We start from the raw sequence: 25,744 nt of genomic DNA, 5'->3' as shown, positions 1-25,744 counted from the left end.
ACAGGGGAAACGTAAACTGACCACAATCACATGAGACAAAGACCTTCAGAATATAACATGAAATTTACAGACACAAAGAACCAGACAAGACACTGAACTCAACAGACAGACTCACAAGCAGACACAGTGACACCATGGACAGACAGAGGGAACACAGAGAAGTGGGTGCAGGCAAGCATAGAACAAAACCCTAACAAATGGCAAACCTAAACAAAAGACATAGCAGAATAAACAGGATAGATAGAACAGATAGAACATAGAATAATATAAAGAAGAATATAAAGAACCATTTCCTGCAGTCAGCTGAGACTGAAGAAGTCACTTGGATGAGTGACAAAACGTTTCTCCCACAAAACGCTGCGTCCAGATGAACAGAATCAGCTTTTGGAGGTTTACTTTCCTGGATGATTGAGAATGCATCAAGACTTTTTAACCCACTTTGGCAAGGACTGCGCCAAAAATTGGTCCACCCCAAGGATCGGGTCCCCCGACACAAACAGAGTAACATAGTGTACGCCATTAAGTGCCAGGAGGATTGCCAGGATTTATACATCGGGGAAACCAAACAACCTCTGGCGAAGCGGATGGCACAACACAGAAGAGCTACCACGTCAGGCCAGGACTCTGCAGTCTATTTACACCTACTGGCCAGTGGACACTCTTTCAATGATGAGGATGTACACATCGTGGACAGGGAGGAACGCTGGTTTGAGCGCGGAGTCAAGGAGGCCATTTACATGAAAAGGGAAAGACCATCTCTGAATCGAGGAGGGGGCCTAAGGGTACATCTTTCGCCATCTTACAATGCTGTGATTGCAGCCAATTCCCAACTCTCTGTGAATGGTACTCATGGCCATTAATCAGTGGTCTTTGATCAGTGGGTTTTGGTCAGTGGTTGTTGATCAATGGTCATGAGCATTTGCATAATTATAGTTAAGGAACTGACCTACCAGCTTATTGTTCCTTCAGTGGGCTGGTTTCAGTCATTATGCAAATTTACTGTTTATAAGATTTGGGGAAACCTGCAGTCAGCTGAGACTGAAGAAGTCACTTGGATGAGTGACGAAACGTTTCTCCCACAAAACGCTACGTCCAGATGAACAGAATCAACTTTTGGAGAAAGCAACAAAACAACCTGAAGAGCCGGTTCAGAGCCGAAAGAGCTGGCTCTTTTTAGTGAGCCGAACCGAAAGAGCCGGTTCTCTAAAAAGAGCTGGAAATCCCAGAAGACAAATGGCACGATAGACACTTTTCTATCGTCCACGATATATATTGTCATATCGCCCAGCACTATAACATTGTATTTAATGTTTACCTCTAATGAAGAATACACATGACGAGCAAGTTGTTTCTCTGTCAAAACACCCGCTATTATCTAAACATCTGGTGTCTTCTTCTTGAGTTTTATTAAAGGTTGTCAAACAGCGAAATTGTAATTACCGCCAACATTCAGCGTGAAGTGTGGACCAGAATATTGCTCAGGAAAGCCACTCCTTTCATCTCCTCATTCTCCTTTCATTCTCCTTTCCTTCCTGACAGTCCCCAAAGGACTTATGTCTCGTTCCAAACTCAAACTAGTGATCTTCTGTTTGATATCTTAACTTATAAAGCAATACACTATGAATCCACTTGCCCTTAAAGAAAGTACACAAAAATCTAATTCTAGCAGATAACAGACTAACTTAAAGGATATTAAGTTAGTCTGTCTTAGAAAATGCAATATAGCCTGATATTGTTCATTTCTTGAGTTCTTTTACAGCATATCAATAAGATCCACTTTGACTCCTTTTTCTGGGGCTTTGCATCAGTTGCCTTCTCCAACCCTCATATTTCTGACAGTGTAATCAAACATGTTCTTTGGTTTTATCTTCTCCACGACTGTGTTTCCCTTCTTAGTGGGTTCTTATTATAAGTAATGTGCCAAAATGTTATTACCTGCATGGGCTCACAGTGGGTAGTTGTGGGTGGGACTGCGTGAGCAGGGCAAACCTATGCTTATCCCACACAGGGCAACAGAAGTTTTGACCTTTGGTGTCCCTATATGGGTCCGGACGGACAAAATTATTTTGGATTGGTCTTCTAAAACCTGTAGCTTTCCTGTATAACCATTGCTCCATCCTCCAATCCAGCAGATGGCGAGAGCGTGCCCACAGGTGAATGTCAACTGCAAATGCAGCCGAGGAAAAAGTTAGCGTCATTTCCTGCTATACGAAAAGCAGCGGCAAAAAGTTGAAGCTCGGAGCTCGGAGCTCTGAACCGGGCTAGACAGCTAAATGGAAATGACCAAGTCCTGATGTACCAGATGGCCCTGACAAGATTTATTAATCTGATCACGGAGCGCCAACACAGGAAAAAGAAGCAGTGGCTGAGAAACCTGGCTGAAAAAATAAACATCCCGAGGTGGTTGGTGGACCTGAGACAGAAGCCACGCACCGGAATCCTCTTTCTTTGAAATTGTGCCAAAAGGGGATATAAGGTGACCCTGCAGTGTCTTCAACAGGAGTTCTCGTGCAGGCAGTTGGAAGGAGAGGATAAGGTAGGGGACCTCAAGCAACAGGAGGATAAGGTCATTCTTTATGCCTTCAGTCATAGTCTAGTGGGACTAGGGATGGGTACCGGCGGTATCCGGTGCCATGATGGCACCGGTTCTGACATAAACGGTAGTAACCAGACCGAAAAGCAGCGCACATTTCGGTGCTTTATTTCGGTGCTTTTTTTTCCTGAGCTGTGATACACTTTAGATTCTAGCCAATCATTTTACGTTTCCGAGGATAGTAGGTGGGCCCAGGTACGTACGTTCTTTTAGAGCAGAGCTACAGATTAAAAATGCCCAAGGCAAAGCGGTCAAAAGTCTGGCTGTACTTCACAGCAAAATATGCAAACTCAGCAGCCTGCAACAAGTGCTTTAAGCTGATACTGTGATACTGTCAAAGGAGGTAACACCTCAAATCCGATGAAACACCTAGCACGCATAGCGTTTTTTTTAAAAGCCGAGAAATGCGCTGTATTTGATAGCTTGCTGCGAGACCTCACACCGAGCACATCTACTGCGGGTGTGGTGCCTTTTATCGGACCCGGAGTTAGCAACATCCCCCAAAAACCCGAAGAGTAGAGTCCTGGCCCCTAGCCCTGCCAGTGTAGCAGAAATGATGACGGATGATGATGGCAGCAGCAGCCGTTCTTCTCTGCGTGAGTAGCTTAATGTTGTTCGTGTATAATTTACATTGAGTAGGCTAACCACGTTATTACATTAATGCATGTAAGGTGAACTAGCAAACATCATCATAGCTACATGCGGCTGTCTTCTTGTTTGATGGCAGATACTCCCTTTACCCTGGCCAAAAAAGCTAAAATAACCAAAGAAAAAGTGGAAAACAGTTAAACATGAGAGGTTTTTGGACAAAGTTTGTGTTTTTTCCATTGTTTAAGCACTGCTTCCAGCCAAGAATGATACCATATATGCCCCATAGCTGCAGAAAAGGCTAACATTGTTATCTTTTTACAAAAAAACAGCTGAACATGATAGGTTTTTGGACCAATTTTTTGTTCTCCATTCTTTAAGCACCGGTTTGAGCACCGTTTAAGCACCGGCACCGTTTCAAAAGTACCGGTTTGGCACCGATATCGGATAAAACCTAAACGATACCCATCCCTAAGTGGGACTCTGCTGCCTTGAAGAAAAAATGGAAAGCAAAGGAGATCCAGTCTTTCTTTCCAAGGCACCCATTTGCCCATGTGTGGGATTTGGTACATGTCCTATGAGCAGAAATCTGTGCCATCAGAAACTGAATTTGAATAACTTAAATTTGAATTTGAATTGCTGAATCTTTTGAATCTGAATTGTAACTTGATTAAATGCTTTTAAAAACTGAATATGAATTAGCCTAATTTGAAATTGAATTTATTGGTTTGAAAATGATCATCACTAAATTGAAATTGAATTTTATAGTTTCAAGATGAATCCATTTGCTTTGAAACCGTATTTTATCCTTTAAAAATGTAGCTCTCGAATAATTGCAGATTCACTTCTCACCATTCAGTTTCAGTTCTACAATTGACTATGTGCACGTTAGCATACTACTTCCGGTGCGGAAACTCCTGTGTGGAGCTTTGTTTCCGGTGTCCTATTCACGCCTTGTTTACGGTCCAAAACAAGTTAAGCAAATGAATGAATCAAGCGGCGATTTACATTTCTATAGATGTCTTGGGCATTTACCCAATATATCTGTAAATGATGTTCATCGACTTGTCGATATTTATCCCCGCGCATCAGAGCAAAATAGAAAGGGGGATTCAAATGTTATATTTCTCAGCTGTCCCACGTTTATCGTGGGTGTTATGTTCTAAAAATAACCAGCGATAGGTGAAATCAAGTAGCCAATTTTATTTTTTGACGGTGCAAAACGTTTCGTGGACATCGTGGACATACAGTACTGCACTTCAGAGTCACACTGCTAGCGATCGATGCAGCGATTCTGTACTGTACAGGAGAGACATCATGGAGGAGATCGTCTGCAGCGATCAGGACGCAGGACACAATGTGACGTAAAAAAAAAGCATGCAAACTTGCACTAAAAAATCTGCGAAACAGCGAGGTGAAAGGTGAACCGCGTTATAGCGAGGGACCGCTGTAATTTTGAAGGTAAGTCACAACATACCCTTCGTAAATACTAATGTACAGAAACCCTTACCAGCAATCATTCATTTTTTGTGTGGCTTTTTTTCACGGTTTGTTAACATGCTGTGTAGGTGTGTACTTGACTAGCTGATATCGACATAACGAGGGAAACATCTGGTTTGACTATTCTTCACCTGTAGTTTGAATGCTGAACATTTGCCTGTTTAAATCATAAGACCAGTCACAGAGATAATTCTGAATGTGGACGATGTGTCTTCTGCATGCAGTAATGCAGTTCTGCTTGTGTTGAGTGATGTAAACAACTGATCGATCTAAACGCTTTAAACGTCAAAATTGATCATTAGATTTTTTATGACACAACAGCGGTGAGTGTTCCCACCTTCTGCTCTTTGTAATTTAACGCGATCTTTCCGTTTTCGATTTTTGGACATGATTTTGGAGTATATCTTCGCAGTAGCGATTGACCGCAAAGTAAAGCTACTGGAAATGCACAAGCCCACATCCGGTCTCAAACCAGGAAGTTAGCATTTTGTCGTGCACAGGGTCAATTCAATTTCAGTTCCAAAATTCTGTTTTTTGGGACTTACATCCGGTTCCGGTTCAAGAGTAATCAAGCGCAGATTAATAGAACTATGTTTTACTAGCGGACCGAAAGTGTTACTGACGGGAGTCTGCAGCGTCTTGAGCTGAATTAAGACTTCAGAAGTCATTCGTCATGTCGAATGACCAGCGGATAAACTCTCAGGTTGGTAATAAATGTATTACATGTATAAGAACAAGCGTCATGTTAACAAATGATAGCCGTACGGTAACTCTTATGCTTATTGTAGCTGTTAGCTAAAAACGCTAATTTAGCGTACTTTGCCCTGAATTCAACTTTGACAAACAAATATGATCGACTGTTTCTAGTAGAATTCCAAAGTTGTCATCTTGTACCCTCTCAGTGCCCTGTATGCTTGCAGAGACCCCTACAGTACGGAAACATGCAAAACAGTGTCCAAAACTTTGTAGTTTAGCTTTATTTTTGTCTTACACAGCATCCCAACTCTTTAGCTAACTTAATAACTTTAGCTAAAGTGAATAGTTAGTGTAATTCATTAGTGCAGCATTACTGGATCACCTCTGTTTGAAGTGATATGTGACTATCACTGTGTTTAACTACCATAATAATTCTTAGGGTACTGAGTGCATGCTTAATTAGTTGTTTGTTTGTTTGTTTGTTTGTTTTTAACATACTGCTCCATTGCTATGTTTGACAGGCTGAAGTTGTCGGGTCACCTCCTAAATCAACCATCTTTTACAGGTGTTTTGTGCCAGAAATGGAGTGTCCAGTGAAGACTGAAGATACTGAATCTCTACGCCTTGCCATTGATCCCTCTTGTGCCTTCATCTAGACAAGAGACATTAACTTAACCACTCTCACATGCTCTGTACCTACATCACCTTCCCTGACAGTCGTAGCTTGGCTCATCTGAGGGTGAAATTATAAGAATGTGTTATTTTGCAAAGTGCTCTCTAGGGTTCCTAAATACAATATGGCATTGAGGTCATTTCTTTTGAATTAATCCCTTCTTCTGAAATATAAGAACTTCTCCTGGTTTTAATGACACTTTGGATTTCCTTACTTTCTGTTCCACTCCCAACCCCAAATAGATACTGACAAGCTGACACAGTAACATGGAAGAGGGAAAGAAGTTGGAAAGGACTACTAAAAACTAAAAAGAACAATAATAATAATAATAATGATACAGGTAAAAGATGAAGTAACAAGTTTTTAGTTTCTTGTTTATTCCAAATGATCATGCTGAACATGCAGTCAGACATGCTGTAACTGTGGGGTAGAAAACTGCATGAACACCATACGGCAGGGGTCTCAAACTCCAGTCCTCAAGGGCCACTGTCCTGCAACTTTTCCATGTGTCCCTGTTGCAGGACACCTAGTAGGTCATTAGGAAGACTATAGAATTTGACTGCATGCTGAGTTGGCAATTCAGCCATTTGATTCATGTTACAGCAGCTCATGATTGAATGAACATGGTGCAATAAAAATATTTTTAGAAGTATATTATTATTATTATTAGTCCTTTATTTATCCAGGTAAAAAATCTCATTGAGATTAAAAATCTCATTTCCAAGAGAGACCTGGCATCATGGCAACAAATGTCACATACCACATAGGTATATAACATTTGAAACAAATACAATATCCCATACCAACATGTGTAAAATATACAATAACAGATCAAATTAAGAGTACATTAAAAACAATCACACTGAGTAAAAGAGCTGTTCCTTTAAGACAGACTTAAATTCTCCCAAGGTAACCAATTCTGATAATTTCAGTTCCTTCTGCAGATTATTCCAGGAAGCAGGGGCAGAGTATTTAAAAGCCTTTTTCCCCAATTCTGTTCTGATTTTTGGGACAATCAATTGTATGATTTTGTTCGAACAAAGGCTGTATTGGTTGTGGTTTTTACACATATAAACATATAAATAAGATGGAACCAGCCGAAGGAGAGATTTATAGATAAAGATCAACCAATGGGAGAGTCTGCGAATATGCAAAGATGGACATTTATCAGCAGCATACAAAGAACAATGATGTACACGATTTCCATAGCCAGTAATAAAACGTAAAGCACAATGGTACACAGTATTCAACCTCTTTAGGTAGTGGGCAGGTGCATTCATATCTATCTATATATATATATATATATATAGATATCTATCTATATATATATATATATATATAGAGAGAGAGAGAGAGATTAGGGGTGCAACGATAAACAAAAGAAATTGTTCAGACAAAAGACAAAATGTTTGTATAAATTTAACAAATTAAAAATTGTTTATTATTGTATTTCCAGTTGATTTTACTCAGTGTTTTAGTCATCAAATAAACAAAGCTTTCTGCAAGTGTCTGACATTTAATAGACCAAACAATACATCTGAATCCAAAAAACTGATAATCTGATGAACCGACACTGAAAATATGTAGCTGTGGTCATAAACAACTAGCTAATGCTAGCTAGTAAATGCTAGTTGTTGAGGGGAAGTTGGTCGTGATACCTTCAACCCAAGTTTAAAATTGAGGTTGCACTGTTGTTCTGTTCACATTTTCAGAGATGAAATTAACAAACAGCAGCATTCGTTTTCATCTAGTGTTAAGCTGTGGCTGGTGTTACGGATTCAAATATTGGGGATGGATACAAGAGGTCAAACGATGATTTAATGAACACACGCGTGGGAGGTGGACACCATACAGCAGACAGCATCAGATCTCAAAATGGTGAAGCCTTGATCAAACTCTTATAGCCTCTAGTGGCCCCCACCTAATCATAAAAGCCTAAACATTCACATTCTTTCTCTCACACAGCGCCTAAGCTACGACCTTGGCTCCCTGTTTATCTGCTCCTGCTGAGATGGGGCAGTATGCTCTGTTCTCTTCTAATCAGACAAATAAGGCGATGACTTTCTGGAACAGTATTTCTTATAACTCAGCAGTATAATGCATCATAAAACAATATCATTCATTCACAATAAATCAGCAGTCTAATGTAATGCAGATCAGTTTAACAAATGTAATAGTTATCACCTTCTTCTAATTCAGGAGAATAATGCAAACCAAAACTACATAATAATTCACAATCTTTAATTAGGGGTCTAACATGGCATAAAATAATATTATAATCCAACACTGGAAAAGTAAGCTAGCGCTGGCTAACAGATATGTTCAAACAAGATGATAAGTAGGACTATTTAATCTAAGAGAAGATGTACTGTTTTCATCACAAATGCTGAGTAATTCCTGTGTTATAGCAGTCGCAACACAACTTTTAAAAGAATAACGTAAACAAGGAGTAACCTGAAGTAGTGTTTTTCTTGTGACATTACCAATAAGTTTGATGTGTCACATGGCCCTCTTCCTATTGAAAAAACAAAGGTTGTATCCAAGATGGCCGACTTCTAAATGGCCACCACCTATCTTGAGGAGTTTGCCCCCTCACATATATGTGCCACAAACAGGACTTTAATATCAACAACCTTTCCCATTTTATTACGGAGTATCCATATAAATGGCCCACCCTGTACATTCAGTCACACACACACACACACACACACAGTTGATGGCATGTAGCCACAGATGCCCTGGGGTGCACTGACAGAGGCAAGGCTGCCGGACACAGGCACCACCGGGTCCTCTGACCACCACCAGTAGGTGGTGGACACAACAAGGACACAACAACCTGGGCTCGAACCGGCAACCTTCCGATTACAAGACAAACTGCCAACTCTTGAGCCACAATCGCCCATATGACTGGTACAAGCCAGATTGTTTTATTTAGCAAAACTGATTAATAGTTAAATATTATTGTTGAGGGGCACAGACAGGACTCCGCATGCACACACATTTAAAAAAATTGCGTCAACAAAAGGGCACTTTGGGCACCTACCAGGAAAGGGACAGGTGTTCAAGCCCCCCCTTTGCATGTGTCAAAGTATATTTTAAATATTTATTCAATTTTTTTCCAAACCCCAGCAGCTTTCTGTTCTAAGTTTTGAGTCTCTACTAAAATAAAAATAAAAGCATTCTAAGTTCTTTGTTTTTATTCAATAAGCAGCAAAGCTATATACTATTTTTGTGAACTGTGACTTTCCCCTGTTAACCTTTGATCACCCCCTCACCTGTATGTCATCATCCACAGGTGTCTTATCAGTTTGCATTTGCCTTTCCTCACTGTTTTTAGTCACAAACTTAACCAGCCTAAACATTTGGACTGTTTTTGTTGTAACCTACAAAAATCCATTTTGTACGCTCAGAATGCAATACCACCAAAAGGTAAGGTGTCTATCCTGTGCTGGCACTTTTAAATTTAAGCCTGAGATCAAAAGCCCTGCCTCCTATGATAACTTGGCCATAGTACATGTCAGTCTCTCATAAATTCTGCTGTAATCTTGCTCTTCTTTTTTCACCTCATTATATAATTCTTTCTCAGTTATAAAACCCAGTGTGGTTCATTATGGTTTCATCCTGCACATCCTGTGCAGATAGTAGGCTACATATGAAATAAAAATGTTAATGACGATGCTCATGATACTCCCCTGTGCCAACTCGATTTGATGTCTTTTGTTGTCTTTTCTTTGGCTACACTGCAAAGAATATTAGTGATCCAGTTTGATGGAGTTGGAATAACAGCACCCTCTGGTGTGTATAGCATGAATAAATTCAGCAATCACTCATTTTGAGGCATGTACTCCACTCTGAGAGAAAGCGTTTAATGTAGTTTTCTTTGACAAATATTATATGTTAACTTCTCTATGCTCTACTCTGCCGAAGACCTTACATCAGCAAGGTGCTTTTAAGCCCCCTCCCCGACCCTCTGTGACTGTAGTTTGGTAAGATGCTAAGATCTTCCGTGCACAAATAGATGTTATATCTGCACTTATAATTAATAATGTAATAATTAATTAATATTACTAATTAACATTACTTCAAATTACTTCAAAAATGACCTGCACTCCCTCCCTTCTGGCCCACTGTGCAGCACTGTAAAAAGTGAAGGAGGGCATGCATTTTGGACTTTTAACTGTATTTTCATTAGTTTTACGCTATTTATAGACATTTAAAATGACACCTGTTTTTTCACTATCTATTATTGAAATACAACTTTGTTTTATAATTGCAGGACAGCCTGGGAAATAAGCCACCAGAATTTTTTCTTTAGTTTTTACATTTAATTCTTACAATTTAAGCCTAAAGATTTGTGATATTATATTATATTATATTATATTATATTATATTATATTATATTATATTATATTATATTATATATGACCTTGTTGGTTTACACCGGAAGTATTACATACGTTACCAGTGCGTTGTAACTTCCGGTGTGCCATAATACCGCTGCGCATATTTCAGGTTTGTTTGACCATTTCATTCGCTCGGTCAATAATTTGAAAGTTCACTGCATTTATGCTTTCAATTTTAGATATGCACACGTCTATATGTGTGTAATTGATTAACATTATTGGCAATATGAGTAGTTTCTTTCAACACCATCTTATTAGCTGTTGAAGTTGTTTAGCAGTGATTCCCCATGTTAGCTTTCGCTAACTAACGTTTAGTAGCTAGCTTGTTAGCATCCACCGCTTTAGTCAGCCGATTTAGCAAGAAGTCGCTTTTCGACTGTGTTGCTCTATGTATTGGCATGTTTTCCCACACCATAAACTTAATATTGGGTATTTTATTTTTGGTGGCGACCTGTACGCGTCTAACTACACTTGGTTGGCGTCTCTGATATATGAAAGTGGTAAAAATGACTGACGGCTGAGCAACACTTGAACTCTCCGACACACTGCACGAGGGCATTAAACAGCGTGTACACAGTGTATGTTATGTCCACTGGCTAAAACTTACTTTATTTAATTATTTCAAAGCCCTAATCTGTTTTTTATTAGTAGTTGTCCAAAGCAAAGACGGGGGTGGGATTCTGAAGCGTTGATCCTAAATTAGTTGAATGGTAAATTAAATCAGTAATTAACAAATGGTAAGCCCCTTTCTCTGATTCAAACAAAGCTAAGCTAAGGAGACAGTACTGAACCCTCTGTGTGTGTTTGTGTTGCAAAGCAGGCGGTGGAGAGCAGACGCCGATGGGGGACGAAAAAGACACCTGGAAAGTTAAAACTCTTGATGAAATCTTACTAGAGAAGAAACGCAGAAAAGAATTACAAGAGAAAACAGATCCGAAACGCCAGAAAAATGTAAAGTATCTAAAAGCTAATATACAATCTATGTTACACATGCATGCTGAGACAGAATGCAACAAACAGATTTGTGAATTAATGTCTTAGGTCTCAGTTATTGTCATGTTAGCATTTTTATCTTAAAACCCAGATGTTAATTTAGGATTGGAATATAGAATTTATTAAGAAACATAGCCTAATTAATTTAGTCTAAACATTAGTGAAGTTGCTAAATACAAAAATGTTGTGGTCTTTTTTTGTATGTTAGCCCTCTTGTACTCAATGTCTTCTTGTAGGCTTTAACCCCAAATTCTGGATTTCTTGTCTTGGCCAGTTCTCAAAGGGCCTTGCTTCACAGGCGGATGATCGGGAAGCCAAACGAGACACTCCGGAGGAAGGAGAACTTCGGGATCAAAGAATGGAAATAACAATTCGTAACTCGCCGTATGCACGTCAAGACTCAACGGAGGACAGGTACTTGGAAGTTGGGGGAAATTATGAGTGGGTAAACTGATCCATGACTTTTTCTTCTTTTTTTTAATGTGGAAATTAGTATACATAACCAGCAGAAGCTACTATAACATACAGCTAGCATGCAGGTTAGCAGCAATAACTTATTACAAAGTTATAAGAGCTTAAAGCTGCTGTATAATGTTAATTCAGGTCACATTTTTTTGTTGTTGTTGTTGTTGGGCTTTTTTTTGTTATTGTGCAGCAAAGCAAATTTGCTGTATCAGTTGGGACAGCACAACAATGCAGAGGACACACTAAACATGCAATGCAAAATTACAACATAAGGGCAAAAAATTATGAACATGCAAAATATAGTACAATACCACACAATACAGTACAGAGTACTATAAATAATATAATTAATATAAATAGTAGCAGATTATTTACTTTTAAGTAGTCTGCTATTGCTTATAAGTGGTTATAAAGCCAATACTGAACAGATTTATTTATTAAAAAAATTTTCGTGGAATGATTCATAAGGGTATTAGACAGATATTGGTTCTGAATTGGTGCAACTCTCCTCACAATGTTTTCTTTATGTTTCTTGTAGAGGAGAAGAAGACGAATCACTAGCAATTAAGCCTCCACAGCAAATAGCAAGAAAGGACAAATCTCACCACAGAAAAGAAGAGAAGCGAAAAGATAAAAGACGTCATCGCAGTCACTCAGCTGAAGGAGGTTCAGAGACTCTGCTTCACATGTTTTACAGATAAATATTTTTATTTTTAGGGCTGTTTTTTCATGTCTGTTTGTTACTTAAACAGCAGGAAAACATGCACGACTCAAAGATAAAGAAAAAGAGCGCGAAAGCGATCGCAGGAAACGTCACTGGGAAGAGGACAAAGCCCGGCGAGACTGGGAAAGGCAGAAAAGAAGGGAACAGGCCAGAGCTCATTCACGTAGAGAGAGGTGAGCACCAACTTTGGCCAGAAGTAAATAATCTCATGTCAGTTCAGATAATTTCTGATAATTTTGCCTCTTTGATATTGTCAACGCTAACTTGTTTGAAAATCGGTTTTGTTGAACTTTTGTTGATTGCATGTCAGAATGTTAAATCCTGTCAGCGCTAATGTGTTTGATCCTTTAAAAAAAAACACTGTAATTTTATATGTGATGTTCCTTTTTAAATTAAATAAAGACGTGAAACATAAATAATTCAAGTTAATACTTAACTACTGTCCATTTAAAGAAACCAAAGAAAGCAGTGACAAGAGTGAACTTTGGATTATCCAAACAGACCTCCAGTGGACTCTGCTGGGTTTTTTTTGGATCACAGGGACCGACTGGAGCAGCTCGAGCGCCAGCGGGAGCGTGACCGAAAGCTCTGGGAACAGCAGAAAGAGCAACGAGAGCTAAAGGACCGGGAAAGGAGGGCTGAAGAGCGACGCAAAGAAAGAGGGACTCGACGAGAAGGTCAGTGAGTGTAACTAAACATGGTGTCCTTTCCCAGCTGTGTAATTTCAGCACAGAAGAAGAGTCATAATTTTATTCTCATGTAACTGGGGAAGCAAATGTATTTAAGCAAGTAAGCAAATGTCTCAAAATGCTAAACTGTGACTTGATGGATTGGGATTTTTAGACCCTGCAGCCTGTCAGGCAAACCTGCATCAGTGATTACCTAATTATTTTTTCTCATCTAAAGTGCCATCTCGGATGCTACCTGAGGAATATGATGACAAGCCAAAACAAAGTCACCGCAGCCGTAGTCCAGTACGTGTTCCCAGAGAAAGGTCTGATCACAGTGAAACACGGAAAAGCGGATGTGAGTTTTTTATTTTTATTTTTTTATGTTTTTTTTTTATTTTTATTGATGGTTATTGTTGAGACTATTAAGAGATTATTTTTTATTTTTTTATTTTTTTTATTTTCTGCAGCATCAAAAGAAGAGAAGCCTGAGAGCAAAGATCTGCTTGCTGATCTGCAGGATATCAGTGATAATGAAAGGAAGACTAGCACTGCAGAATCCTCCCTGGGTGAGTTAAATTGTAACCTACAGATTTAGCAATTAGCAGATAATAATAATAATAATAATAATAATAATACGTTTTATTTATAGGCGCCTTTCAGACCCTCAAGGTCACCTTACAGTAACACGTAAACAATACCATAAAAAACATAAGAAAAATGTATATAGCAAACATGGTAGATAAAATTTAGACATAAACAGTCATAATAAGTATAAAAGCAAATATAAAAACTGAGCAAGGTAAAAATGGCCTAAGACAGATCAGGTGCATGCAATTCTAAATAGATGAGTTTTGAGTAGTGATTTAAAAGTGGTGAGACAGTGTGTGGTCCGTAGAGCAAGTGGAAGTGCATTCCAAAGTCTCGAGGCAGAACAACTAAAGGCTCTGAGTCCCATGGTAGTCAGGTGAGCAGGTGGAACTGACAGAAGGGATGCTGAAGAAGAGCGGAGTGTACGAAGGGGTGAGTATGTATGGAGAAGATCGGATAGATATGGAGGAGCAAGGTTATGAAGCGCTTTGAAAGTGAGAAGCAGGATCTTGAAATTGACACGGAGGTGAATTGGGAGCCAATGGAGCTGTTTAAGAACAGGTGTTATATGTTCGGTGGATCTAGTTCTGGAAATAATACGAGCAGTTGTATTTTGAACCAACTGCAATTTATGGAGGGAATTATGAGGTAGACCATAGAGAAGAGAATTACAGTAATCCAGACGAGATGTGACAAGAGCGTTGACAAGTATGGCGGTACTGTGTGGTGTGAGTGAGGGACGAAGACGGTTAATATTACGGAGATGAAAGTAGGAAGACCGAGTGATATTATTTATATGTGCTGTGAAAGACAGAGTGCTATCGAGGATGACACCAAGACTCTTAACCTGAGGGGAGGGTGTGACAACAGAGTTATCAATGGATAACGAAAGACTGGTTAGAACTGTAGTCAGTTTTGATCTGGTGCCTATTAAAAGGAATTCTGTTTTATTGCCATTAAGTTTAAGAAAGTTAAACTTAATGGATGTCAAAGACTCCACTGCAGCAGACGATTAATATTGATAGGGATGTTCGTTGATTGGTCAAACTTGGTAAGACTTCTGATCATGATCAGAAGAATAGGATGACAACAAATATCTACCACAGCTCATTGTGTTAGGAAGGCTCTGTAGATTTGCAGTTAATTTCCAGTTTTTAAACTGTTTTTTATCTTTCCTTATGTCATTTAGCATCAGCATCTGTTTCTGAGGAAGAGGAAGATGAGGAGGAAGATGAAGAAGAGTCCAGCAGCCAGAGTGAGGGTGAAGAAGAAGAGGAGGAGGAATCTGCTTCAGGCTCAGGGCGGTCTGAGCAGAGTGCAGGTACAAATATTTTTGGCCCATACGGTTCTGTCACTGCCATCAGATGCTTATCAAAGTGGCTTTCTTCCTCTCAGAAGATGTGAGTGAGGACGAGCAGTCAGGGGAAGATTTTGAACAGGAGAGGGAAAATGGAAATCACATACCTGCAGGTGAGTAAACCTCAGATATTAAAGAGAGTAGAAATCATATTTGGAGAAGTAGAGTTTGTTTTTTTTAGCTTTTTATACCCAGCCAGGACTCTAACTCTGCAGACTGTGCCTTTAAGAAACAATCGCACCACCATAAGGGCAAAACACAGAAATAGTATGAAATAGTATTCAGGCAAGAATGAAAAAAAATGTTCCTTAAATTAAGCCCTTTACTTTACTTTAGTTGTACCAAGTTTTATATTTGGTAACTAGATGACATCAAGGCATCTGTATAGCTAGAAGATTTTATCAGCCAAATGTTACTGTGCAAAAAATTCAGTACTGTTAAAAATGTACAGAATTTTCACATTTAAGAGAACACATTTTCTGATGGTGTTTTTTTTGTTTTGACATTATGCCACTAAATTAATTACAACATTAGCATGGCAAAAGAAAAGAATCTTTAAAGCCATCATTTTTAACTCAAACTATGGCTGTTTTTTTTTTTTTTTAACTACTGTGCTTTAGTAATGATGCAAAATAAATACTCTCTGTAGCACATTCATAAATGACTAAACTTCTGATAAAAACTCCCCTTGATCACAATCTACACAACATTATTGCCACAAGCTAAAAATGGAAAAGTCATCAGCATCACTAATGAGGCACCTTTTGGTGGCTGATGGGTCACACCTCAGGTGTGTGTGACTGTGCTGTGGATGTTCCTCTCATATCTGAGAAGTTTGCTGAATGAGCATTTGTGTACAAATCACACATTGTTTGGAGTTTATTCATCTGAAAATTCCAGTAATTTAAATTTTCTGACATAATTTTGAGAGATCTTATCTTAATTTCATGGAAAATGAATATTGTACATATTGGAATGTCTTCTTGATTGCTGCATCACATGGCTGTTTTTGTGCAGAGTTGGGATTCTTGTCCTGCTTTTGGATAGCTTTTCCTGTGCTGTGTCACATTTATGAACCAGGTTAAAGGGAAACTATTTTTTATCTCATCCAACCGATGAGCGAAGTGGGTGTTGTCTTGCTATCCCTAAATGATTCCCCAAAATTGCTACTCCTCCTAGAGTAGAGGTTCCCAAAGTGTGGGGCCCAGAGCCATTGCGTGGGGGTGGGGGGCGCAGTATGAAAAGAAAAAAAACTGAATGCTTGGACACTGCTAGCATAATGGACAGGTTTTTGACGGGGCTCCCACACAAACGCAAAGCAGGAAATCAAGCATCGCCAAATATATTTCCAAACCAACTTCCTTCCAAGCCAAAGACTAGAAAATATGATGAAGCATATCTTCCCTTTGGCTTTACCTGCAAAAGTGCCAAGGTAGGTCTCCCCTGCAGAATTTGTTTTCCTTACAGACAAACAGTATCCCACATTCTTGATTTTTAGTTCACAAACACTTCTTATAATGACTAACTGCTCCTGAAATTTTGACAATGTTAGATGTTTATACAGTAAAGTTACAGCGGGATACAAATAATATCAGGCTGATCCTGCCACCATTTGTTCCCCCGGTTCAAATCACGGACAAACAGTATCCCACAGCTGTTTGTTTTTGAACCCATTTTGCACAGAGAGGCATTTTTTGAAAAATGTATTGATAGCAATGTTGAATATTATTACACAGAAAAACAACTACATGTAAAATTACCCCGTGACGCCTCTGCCTTTCTAAATGGAGGGACAGTAACTGCGTGTGTATATGTAAGCGTGTAAAAACTGAAGATAGTAAGATTAACAGAAGCAGTATTTTGTCTATCTGCTATTGTAGAAATTCATCTCATGTAAACAATAACATGGCGCACAGCGTGACGTCAAAAAAGGCACACACCTTTGATGCTGCGTGACAAACTCCGTATTCCTCATCCACACGTAAACGCAAAAACAGAGTTTTTGAAAATCTCCAACCTGGCAGGAGTTTTTCAAAATCTTGTAAAACAATAGGGGGGGGAAGTTTGAGAACCACTGTCCTAGAGTACCACGATGATCCTTGTATTTACCCAGATTGTGCTCAAGGTCAAATTGTGTATTTTATGGGCAATAATTTGTGAATTCAGATAAATGAACTACTATTTCAAAATAGTTTCTAAATTGTAATGTATTCATTTAAAACACATACCTTATTTATAACATGTAACCGTTTACCACACAGTACCAGAGTCCCGTTTTGACCATGACTCAGAAGAGAGTGGTGAGGACATGGAGGAGGAGGAGGAGGAAGATGAGGAGGAAGAAGAAGCAGGAGAGGGGGAACCCACCCCTCACTCTCAAACTCATTCCCGTTCAGCCACTCCAGAAGGGAACTACATCCCAGAGTCTCCCCCAGTCTCACCTGTGGAGCTGAAGAAGGAGCTGCCCAAATATCTGCCGGCTTTTCAGGTTAGTGTCACAAATGTTGCGTATCATCCATATGAGCGCAAATTATGGATGTATGTTATTATTTTTGGCCCATTTTCTGTATGTTATCATCTTGACTTGCATTTTGTGTTCAGGGTTGCCGCAGTGTTGAGGAATTTCAGTGTTTGAATCGCATAGAGGAGGGAACCTACGGCGTGGTGTACAGAGCCAAGGACAAAAAGACCGGTATGAAAAGAAAGATACTCATCTATTTACTTTTGTGCTCTTCAGCTGGGTTTATTGTTTTTAGTAAAACACTGACTATAGTATCATGTTCACAGATGAGATTGTTGCGCTGAAAAGGCTGAAGATGGAGAAGGAGAAGGAGGGCTTTCCCATCACATCTTTAAGAGAAATCAATACAATTCTCAAAGCTCAACATCCAAACATCGTCACAGTAAGGGTAAGAAAACATTTTGATATTTACTTAGCTATTAACATTTCACCATTTACAGCTTCGACTAATGATTTGTACATACAACTAATCCTTTCCTATCAGGAAATAGTTGTTGGAAGCAATATGGACAAGATCTACATTGTGATGAACTATGTAGAACATGATCTGAAGAGTCTGATGGAAACAATGAAGCAGCCCTTCCTGCCAGGTAGAATGGATACATTGCTTCAATCCATTTTTGTGTATGTCTGTGTGAGAGTATCGTTGAAAAAAGATCTTCTGACTTCAGTAGAATGTAAGATCTCATAGATGTTTCTTTGCTTCTGGGTTTATCTCTGAAGGTAGCTAACTGTACAATGTGCCACCTTCTCTTCCAGGAGAAGTAAAGACTCTGATGATTCAGTTGCTTCGAGGAGTCCGACACCTCCACGATAATTGGATTCTTCACCGTGATCTGAAGACGTCCAATTTGCTGCTGAGCCACAAGGGTATTCTCAAGGTATACTAGGAGAGTAATTCTAACTCTGAGGGACTAATGGTGTAGTAACCTTAGGCTACGTTCACACTGCAGGCGAAAGCGCATCAAGTCCGACTTTTTTGACCCTATGCGACCATATCCGATCATGATATGACAGTGTGAACGGCACAAATCCAACATTTACAAAACCGATCTGGGTCACTTTCGTATGTGGTACTGAATCAGATACATATCTGATGTTTTAGAAAGCAACTGCTGTTTGAATGGTCAGGTCGCATTAAATCCGTCTTTTACGTCACTGACACAAGACAGACGCCAATTATCAGCGCCGGAGAAGACATCGTGAACGCTTCTTGGCCATCCAGTGAAACTGTTGGGAAGACAACGTTGGAGAAACGTGAACATGTTATTTGTACTGTATAATCTGCAGATTCTGACAGAAATCAGCAACTATCCTTTGAAGCACCGCTCCTCTCTAAAACAGCAATAAGGATAATTATTAGGCCATATGTAAATAACAAAATAACTTTATAACTTAAAGCAAAATTCGAAATGTAAAGTCCGAAACAAGTCTTTATATTAAGGGCCATCAGTCAAACAATACTGTTTGCTCTGGGTCTAAACATAGCGCGTTGTGTGTGACGTCTTCTTTTGTGCATGCGGGCCGCTTTGAGGGTTCACAGTAGAGCGCGTTTGCTGTTGCATTTTATTTGTAGTGTCAACAAGCAGACAAAAAAATCAGATTTGATCAAAAAATCGGAATTGAGCATTAAGACCTGCAGTGTGAACGTAGCCTGAGACACCGATAGTTGGTTTATCACTAGTCTTCATTAAGAACAGTCACTAGATGACAAGACTTGAAAGTCCTGGTTTGACTCTTAAATACTGTCTCACTTTTTAAATTTTTTTTTAATCTTTCACATTTGTTTTTAAAGCATAGTAATGGAGGAAATCCAAAAGGTGATTTCATTAATGCGTCTTTCCAACATGCTAGCAGCGTGAACACAGTTGCATAAACAACACATGATTAGTAGAATTCAATTAGAGCATGAATTTCTGGCAAAGGGTAGTGAAGATTGGGTCCATGTGTAAATAAACAAACTTTTTACAGACACTTGTTGGTGTGAATTTTATGCAAATTGGCAGTAGATAATGTGAATTACACTCGATTGTGTAATTTTTTTTCAAATTGAATATGACTCCCTGTTGCCAGGATATGCAGTCATTTGATTTCTTCTTTAATGGTCAGATGATTTTGATATAAACACCTTTAATGCTGAAATACTGTTATTTAGCCCAAACTAGAGCATTTCAAAGGTCTCCTCATCCGTCTTGGATTGTAGATTGGTGACTTTGGTTTGGCCCGGGAGTACGGTTCCCCCCTGAAGCCTTACACCCCGGTGGTGGTTACCCTGTGGTACAGATCGCCTGAGCTGCTGCTTGGAGCCAAGGTGAGGATTCAAATTCACACACTGCAGGAGTCTGATGAATCCTGAATACAATAGCTGAAACTACAGACAGTAAAGTGATGGCCTTTCATAGATAATAGTTACATCATCCTGACTGATTGTTTTACACAAAGGCATATCTCTCCAATAGAAGACAACATCTGTTGAGCATTTGGCTTGTAACACACCAGATACCACAAAATGCTATTAGAGTTTTACAGTGCATGATTTATGCCGTCAGACGGCAGAGGCCCAGCGACCCGTCAGTGTGCATCCACTTTCACATAAACTCCAGGAGGAACGTGCCAGGCAGACAGTCTACTTTATGTTTCTGTGGGCTGCCACTGTGTTTGTTCTTCTCTCCGCAGGAATACTCCACAGCTGTGGACATGTGGTCAGTGGGCTGCATATTTGGCGAGCTTCTCACTCAGAAGCCTCTCTTCCCTGGAAAATCTGAAATTGACCAAATTAACAAGATTTTCAAGGTAAATGCTTTCATTTGTGCTTATAAAAGGTGGGGTATTGTCACTATAAATATTAAAGCTTTTATTTTTACTGCTTGTAAGGTTTTCTGTCAGAGTGCAGTTCTGCAGTGAACCACAGGGTGGAGCTGCTGGTGGCTGTCACCCCAGATGATGTTGTTATACCTTACACTAAATGATCTAAATTAGGCATAACAGCAATATGAAGCGATGTTACCTGGGCATCCCATGTTGTTGTTATCAGTGATCAGTTTTGAAATGCACCAAGGACTGGCTACTTGCCACTTCTGCAGTTAATGAGCACATCAGCCAAACTGGGAATCTCTCGTGTCCACTTTTTGTTTTTGTTTTGTTTTTTTGGGGGGGTGGACTAAAAGTATGTCTGCTGACTTGTCTGTGTTGACTCTAGGATCTAGGGTCGCCCAGCGAGAAGATCTGGCCCGGTTACAGCGAGCTGCCCGCTGTGAAGAAGATGACTTTCACAGAGTACCCCTACAACAACCTGCGAAAGCGCTTTGGAGCACTGCTGTCAGACCAGGGCTTTGACCTCATGAACAAGTAGGATTTTTAGAGACTTTTTTTACTCTTGCATAAGAAACATAACTCCTTTCACTGCACTGCAGTCAGGTTGTAGTATTCCAGCTATTGTCTGTTTTCATGTTTCTGTAGATTCTGTGTTTTCAAAAAATACTAAAGAGGTTATAAACCATAAAGACACCATTTGAAAAAAAGGTCAAATACATTATAAATTAGCCATTTTTAAGGAGTAGAGAATAAGTCCCATAGACTTATGTAAATATTTGATGGCAAATTTTCAGTGTTGAGAGAACACATATCACTGGTATACAGTGATGAAGAGCATGTATTAGGTAACAATCAGCACGGCTCCTGCAGTGGAAATTGCCTTACTTGGACGAACCCTTTTCTACCCTGTCAAATTCTGTTACTCTTTCCACAGCTTTTTATTTAGTCGGTGCACTTCTGGCAAGCTTTCTTAAAACATGACAGCAGTAGTGGATATATCCCAGCAGGAGTCCAGTTCCATCCCCCTTGTTCCGTTTCACACACACGCACTCACCATGGTGACGCTCCACAGTACAGGAAAATGTTTTAGAAAACACACATTTAATAGGGAAAATCAGTGATGGCTTCATAATTCTTTCTCTCACATTCCAAAGATCAGCTTTGTTCTGCACTGCGCAGATGAGCTTCTCAACTGTCCTCTCAGGTCTTTAACCAGCCACAGAAACTTTTCTCTACACCTGTAAATGATAAAACCATGCTGGTCAGCTAGCCCCCAGCTGCAGAGGATGGTAACAACATGTTCGCTGTGCTGCTGTGTGAGGAACCACAATTTGGTGGAAATTTGGTTCATTTCCGAAATTGCTGAAACTTCAGCTGTCAGTGTACAACACGTAGGGAAGTGCTGTTAAAAAAGCTTCACAACTGAGCAGTACAGAGAAACTTTGGAGATGTATCTGGCAGGTTGACATTGCAGAGCAATGGGTTTTTGGTTGTTGTTTGCAATATCACACCTCTCCTGTGTGTGAAAGCATTTGAAGACCCAGATTCAGTGTCTAACTGAAGAAGGTTTCAATTCACAACTCTTTAACCTGTTATACGTTTACCATTTCAACATGTAGTAGTTAAGAGATCCCAATTTTAATCCTCCTAGAGAGCCAGAATACTGCCTGTTTTCTGTCCTGTTTCTATCCTGTTAGATAATGAGTCTCCATTACCTGGTGTCCCGTGCATAAATAGGACTGTAGTCCTCAAATGAAAAGCAGCTGGGTCCTCAGTCAAGAAACGGAACAAGCTTACAGGACAGGAAGAGTGCACATTTTTGTAATTCCATAACAAAATTGTGCATTGGACACAAGTAGCAGGTTTTGTCTTATGTTGCTAGTATAGTGCTCTTGTCTTCTAGGCCTGGTGTCTGTCTAATCCCAGCCATTAATCCTCCTGTAGATATCCTCTCACGTTAAATTAGAGATCATTTGTTTTGTAAAATCTTTTATGTTTAATGTCTGCACTCACTTACGGAGAGTTCCCCTCAGACACAGTCTGAGTCTGTGTTGCTTCTGTCATGTATAATTACGACTGTTTGCAGAAACTCTCTGGCCTTTGGCATCAGCACCACACCTTGTGTTCAGACTGTGTCACTACAGGGCCTGTTATACACTGTTATACACTAAACACTAAATATTTTGTTCTTTGACTATGTAAGAGTAACTTTGCAGAATAATCAGACTGATCCTTGTTAATATTATTTGGGGGCGTTGGAGATTAGGTGGGTAGTCCTTCTGTAGACAACCACATTATGAATATGATTTTTTTTGACATCATTTAGAGTAGAAAAAGTAGGGAAAACAACGGTGAAATGGAGCTTTTCAAGCATTTTGATGCCAGTTATATGCCAGCGTTACCCAGTGTGACTGTGACCCAATAAATTAAAAGTCAGCTGGCACATGTGTAATCTTCAAATGCTCGTATCAGACACAACCATCAGCAGGACTTTGATTACACAGAAACCATTAATTAGCTGTTAGGCGCTGTTAACTTACAGCAACCTGTAAAGCTGCGTCAATCCCATCCATGCATGCGTCATTCTGCTGGCCATTTCTCGTCACTATTTTTTGGCCATGGCACAGAAAGATCGCTCCTTCATGGTTAATCCTACCTACAGAGCCCTGATTGGTTTTCCAACTGTGGAACTGGCCTTCATTGAGCTAAAAGGCAGACCCGTTTGAATAGCAGAGAAAAAAAAACTTGAGGTGAGAGCAGGTCTGGCAGTTTTGTCCACTCAAGAAGCCTGAGTTCTCCGAGGCAGTTTGGCATCTCTGATGAAACGCTGCTAAAACATAAGTTTAAAATTATTATTGATTGTTTTCCAGGTTCCTCACCTACTGCCCCAGTAAGAGGATTTCATCAGATGAGGCTCTCAAACATGAGTACTTCAGGGAGTCTCCTCTCCCCATTGACTCCTCGATGTTCCCCACCTGGCCAGCTAAGAGCGAGCAGCAGCGGGTGAAGCGAGGCACCAGTCCTCGTCCACCCGAGGGAGGCCTGGGCTACAGTCACCTGGTAAGAGCATTAGGCCTGACTTTTCTCCATTACACACAGCTACCAGGCTTTCTGAACGCTGCCTGTGTTAAATAGATTACAGACCTACAGGCTTTTGCTTTGTGTCCGCGTATTTCCTCCTTGTGTTTTCCATGATGAGCACTTTTTAGTTCCTAATGTTTTCAGCAGTGGTCCGGCTCACCCAGCAGCTTAAGGCCACTACTGAGATTTTTCATTGGAATTAAGTGTTGGTATTTGCTGCCTTACACGCCAATTAGACCATGACAAGTGTATTTTTGTCTCACTTTTCTTCTCGTCAGGGTGGGAAAAAATGTGTGCTGGAGCTTGTGATTAAGTATTTGGAGGGTAATAATAATAGTCTTAATACAAACTGTTAGTTGTAATCAAATCCCTCATTAAATTCAGGTTAGGGGTTTCCAAAGGTAACTAGAGTAATAAAATAATATTGGTCAGTTTTGTAATAAGCATGTAAGAAGTGCAAGATTTCAAAAGTTTTTGTTAATGCTACAAGTTGTGAATGTTTCCATTGTCTCTGTAGGGCGATGATGACCTGAGAGATACTGGCTTCCACCTGACAACCAGCTATCAGGGGGCATCTGCAGTCGGTCCAGGATTCAGCCTCAAGTTCTGAGCCTCAAGCTGCAGGACGCCCAGCTGGAAAACAGAAAAAGATCCAGCAAAGACTCGTGGGACTTCTTGTTTTGTTTTGTTTTTTGTTTGGAACCGGATGGTATCACTGGTTTACAGCTTTAGAGCAGATCAGTATCTGATCATTTACAACTGTTACCACATAGTCAAGACTGTCTCACAGCAAGACTGATGGCTCAAACCTGTTGAATTTCCACTCTTCCTGTTTGTTTTTTTGTGTTTTTTTTATTAAGCCATTTAACTAACTGAAATGTGACCTTTGTAGCTCTTAAAGAGGAGAAACAACCATAAATCTATTCAAAAGTGTTTCTCTCATGTTTGACTTTTATTTTCCCTTTTATATTTCATGAGAGAGGACCAGGTTTTATAAATGGTTGGTATTTCCTGGCTGCCTGAGCTACTGTATAATGATGCAGCATTTGCTGTGTGTTCCATCCAGCATAATGTTAAAATTTAAATGGGAATGTCAGCTCTCCTGATGACAGGGAACTGATGTTTTTGCTAGAAATAAAGTTTGAAACTTTGTTTTGTCTGCCTTTTTTCCTATATTTATAAACTCTGTCCAAGCTATGCAAACACAACCGCACACTGCCAAAGGAGGGGGAAAAAAATGAAGGGAAGTCGAGCCTAAAAGAAATCCAGCCTTCAAACCAGCTTGGTAGCTGCTGTCCAAAAGTGATGTCATTCCTTGTGCTGCACACTTTGTCTCAGTACTTTGTTCTTTCAGGGGGAAAAAAGAGGCCCCGGCTTGCTTTGCTTTTGTTTTTAAATGACTCTGACTTCAGAATGAAACCAATAAATTCTTTGATTTCGAGCCAAAGAAAAATAAACAGTGCAGCTCGGGTCCCTGCACGACTGGAACAGGTACTGAAAAAAGGCCCCTCCTGCCCTGGGGCTCGCAGAGCCAGCACTAAATGGAAATATTCATTAATCAATTTTATCTATCCCCTGGACCCACCGTAGGCCTTTCTGCAGATTATTACACCTGATGTGTTGAATAAGCTTGGACAGAGAGCTGCGAGTGGAACTGACTGCTCAGTCCCTGGAGGCAGACTCTTGGCCTCAGCGTGCGACTAGTAAAGTAAGCTAGACGTCTGAGGTGTTCCATATGCGGTTTAAGGTCCAAATGGTTCCAAAGGCTGTAGACAACATTGTTTATTCTGGCTTTAGTAGCTTACTTGGGGCAGTGTGTAAATTATTTGAATGCTATGCATCTAAAGCAAGGGCTTCTGTAAGTTTTTCAGGTCCATTAAAAAAAAAAAGAGACATTTGGGACATTTTGTAGAAGCTATGGTGAGTTCTCCCAACAGTACTAATATCTTCTGGGTTTCTGTGCAACTAATTAGTCCCTATTTTTCAGAGGAATCCCGTGGGTGGCCTTGGACTCCTTCAGCTGCCTTAGCTGAAAGAGCTTTGAAGAAGTCCAGGCTTGATGAGTCCAGACTTGATG

At 39.9% G+C, this 25,744-nt stretch overlaps 1 protein-coding gene across 5 annotated transcripts; it reads left to right on the top strand.

Moving 5' to 3' along the window:
- Positions 1 to 10,512: 10,512 nt before the first annotated feature.
- Positions 10,513 to 24,819, top strand: cdk11b (cyclin dependent kinase 11B). Of its 5 annotated transcripts, none has more exons than XM_035905643.2 (20): positions 10,513 to 10,562; positions 11,274 to 11,404; positions 11,721 to 11,860; positions 12,450 to 12,577; positions 12,667 to 12,808; positions 13,176 to 13,312; positions 13,542 to 13,661; positions 13,774 to 13,872; positions 15,084 to 15,215; positions 15,290 to 15,364; positions 17,513 to 17,739; positions 17,853 to 17,943; positions 18,039 to 18,160; positions 18,257 to 18,362; positions 18,532 to 18,653; positions 19,976 to 20,083; positions 20,449 to 20,565; positions 20,972 to 21,120; positions 23,457 to 23,646; positions 24,185 to 24,819. In XM_035905643.2, exons 2-20 carry the CDS (start codon positions 11,294 to 11,296, stop codon positions 24,275 to 24,277), a joined length of 2,409 nt encoding a protein of 802 aa, XP_035761536.1. In that variant the 5' UTR covers positions 10,513 to 10,562; positions 11,274 to 11,293; the 3' UTR covers positions 24,278 to 24,819. The 5 variants fall into 5 exon arrangements, with proteins under 5 accessions (XP_035761536.1, XP_035761534.1, XP_006785402.1 ...); XM_035905641.2 differs by having other exon boundaries at positions 13,137 to 13,312; XM_006785339.3 differs by having other exon boundaries at positions 12,664 to 12,808.
- The last annotated feature ends 925 nt before the right edge of the window (positions 24,820 to 25,744 follow it).

The sequence above is a fragment of the Neolamprologus brichardi genome, chromosome 20, assembly GCF_056152115.1.
Source record: "Neolamprologus brichardi isolate AB-2024 chromosome 20, ASM5615211v1, whole genome shotgun sequence".
Classification (NCBI taxonomy): Eukaryota; Metazoa; Chordata; class Actinopteri; order Cichliformes; family Cichlidae; genus Neolamprologus; species Neolamprologus brichardi.
Note: the sequence above shows the minus strand (reverse complement) of the source record. Positions and strands in the feature narration are given on the sequence as shown.

Coding starts and splice junctions, on each gene's coding strand:
- cdk11b (XM_006785338.3), top strand. CDS start 11,294: ATGGGGGACGAAAAAGACACCTGGAAAGTTAAAACTCTTGATGAAATC. Junction 13,313..13,541: donor AAGAGGGACTCGACGAGAAG/GTCAGTGAGTGT, acceptor TCTCATCTAAAG/TGCCATCTCGGATGCTACCT. Junction 13,662..13,773: donor TGAAACACGGAAAAGCGGAT/GTGAGTTTTTTA, acceptor TATTTTCTGCAG/CATCAAAAGAAGAGAAGCCT.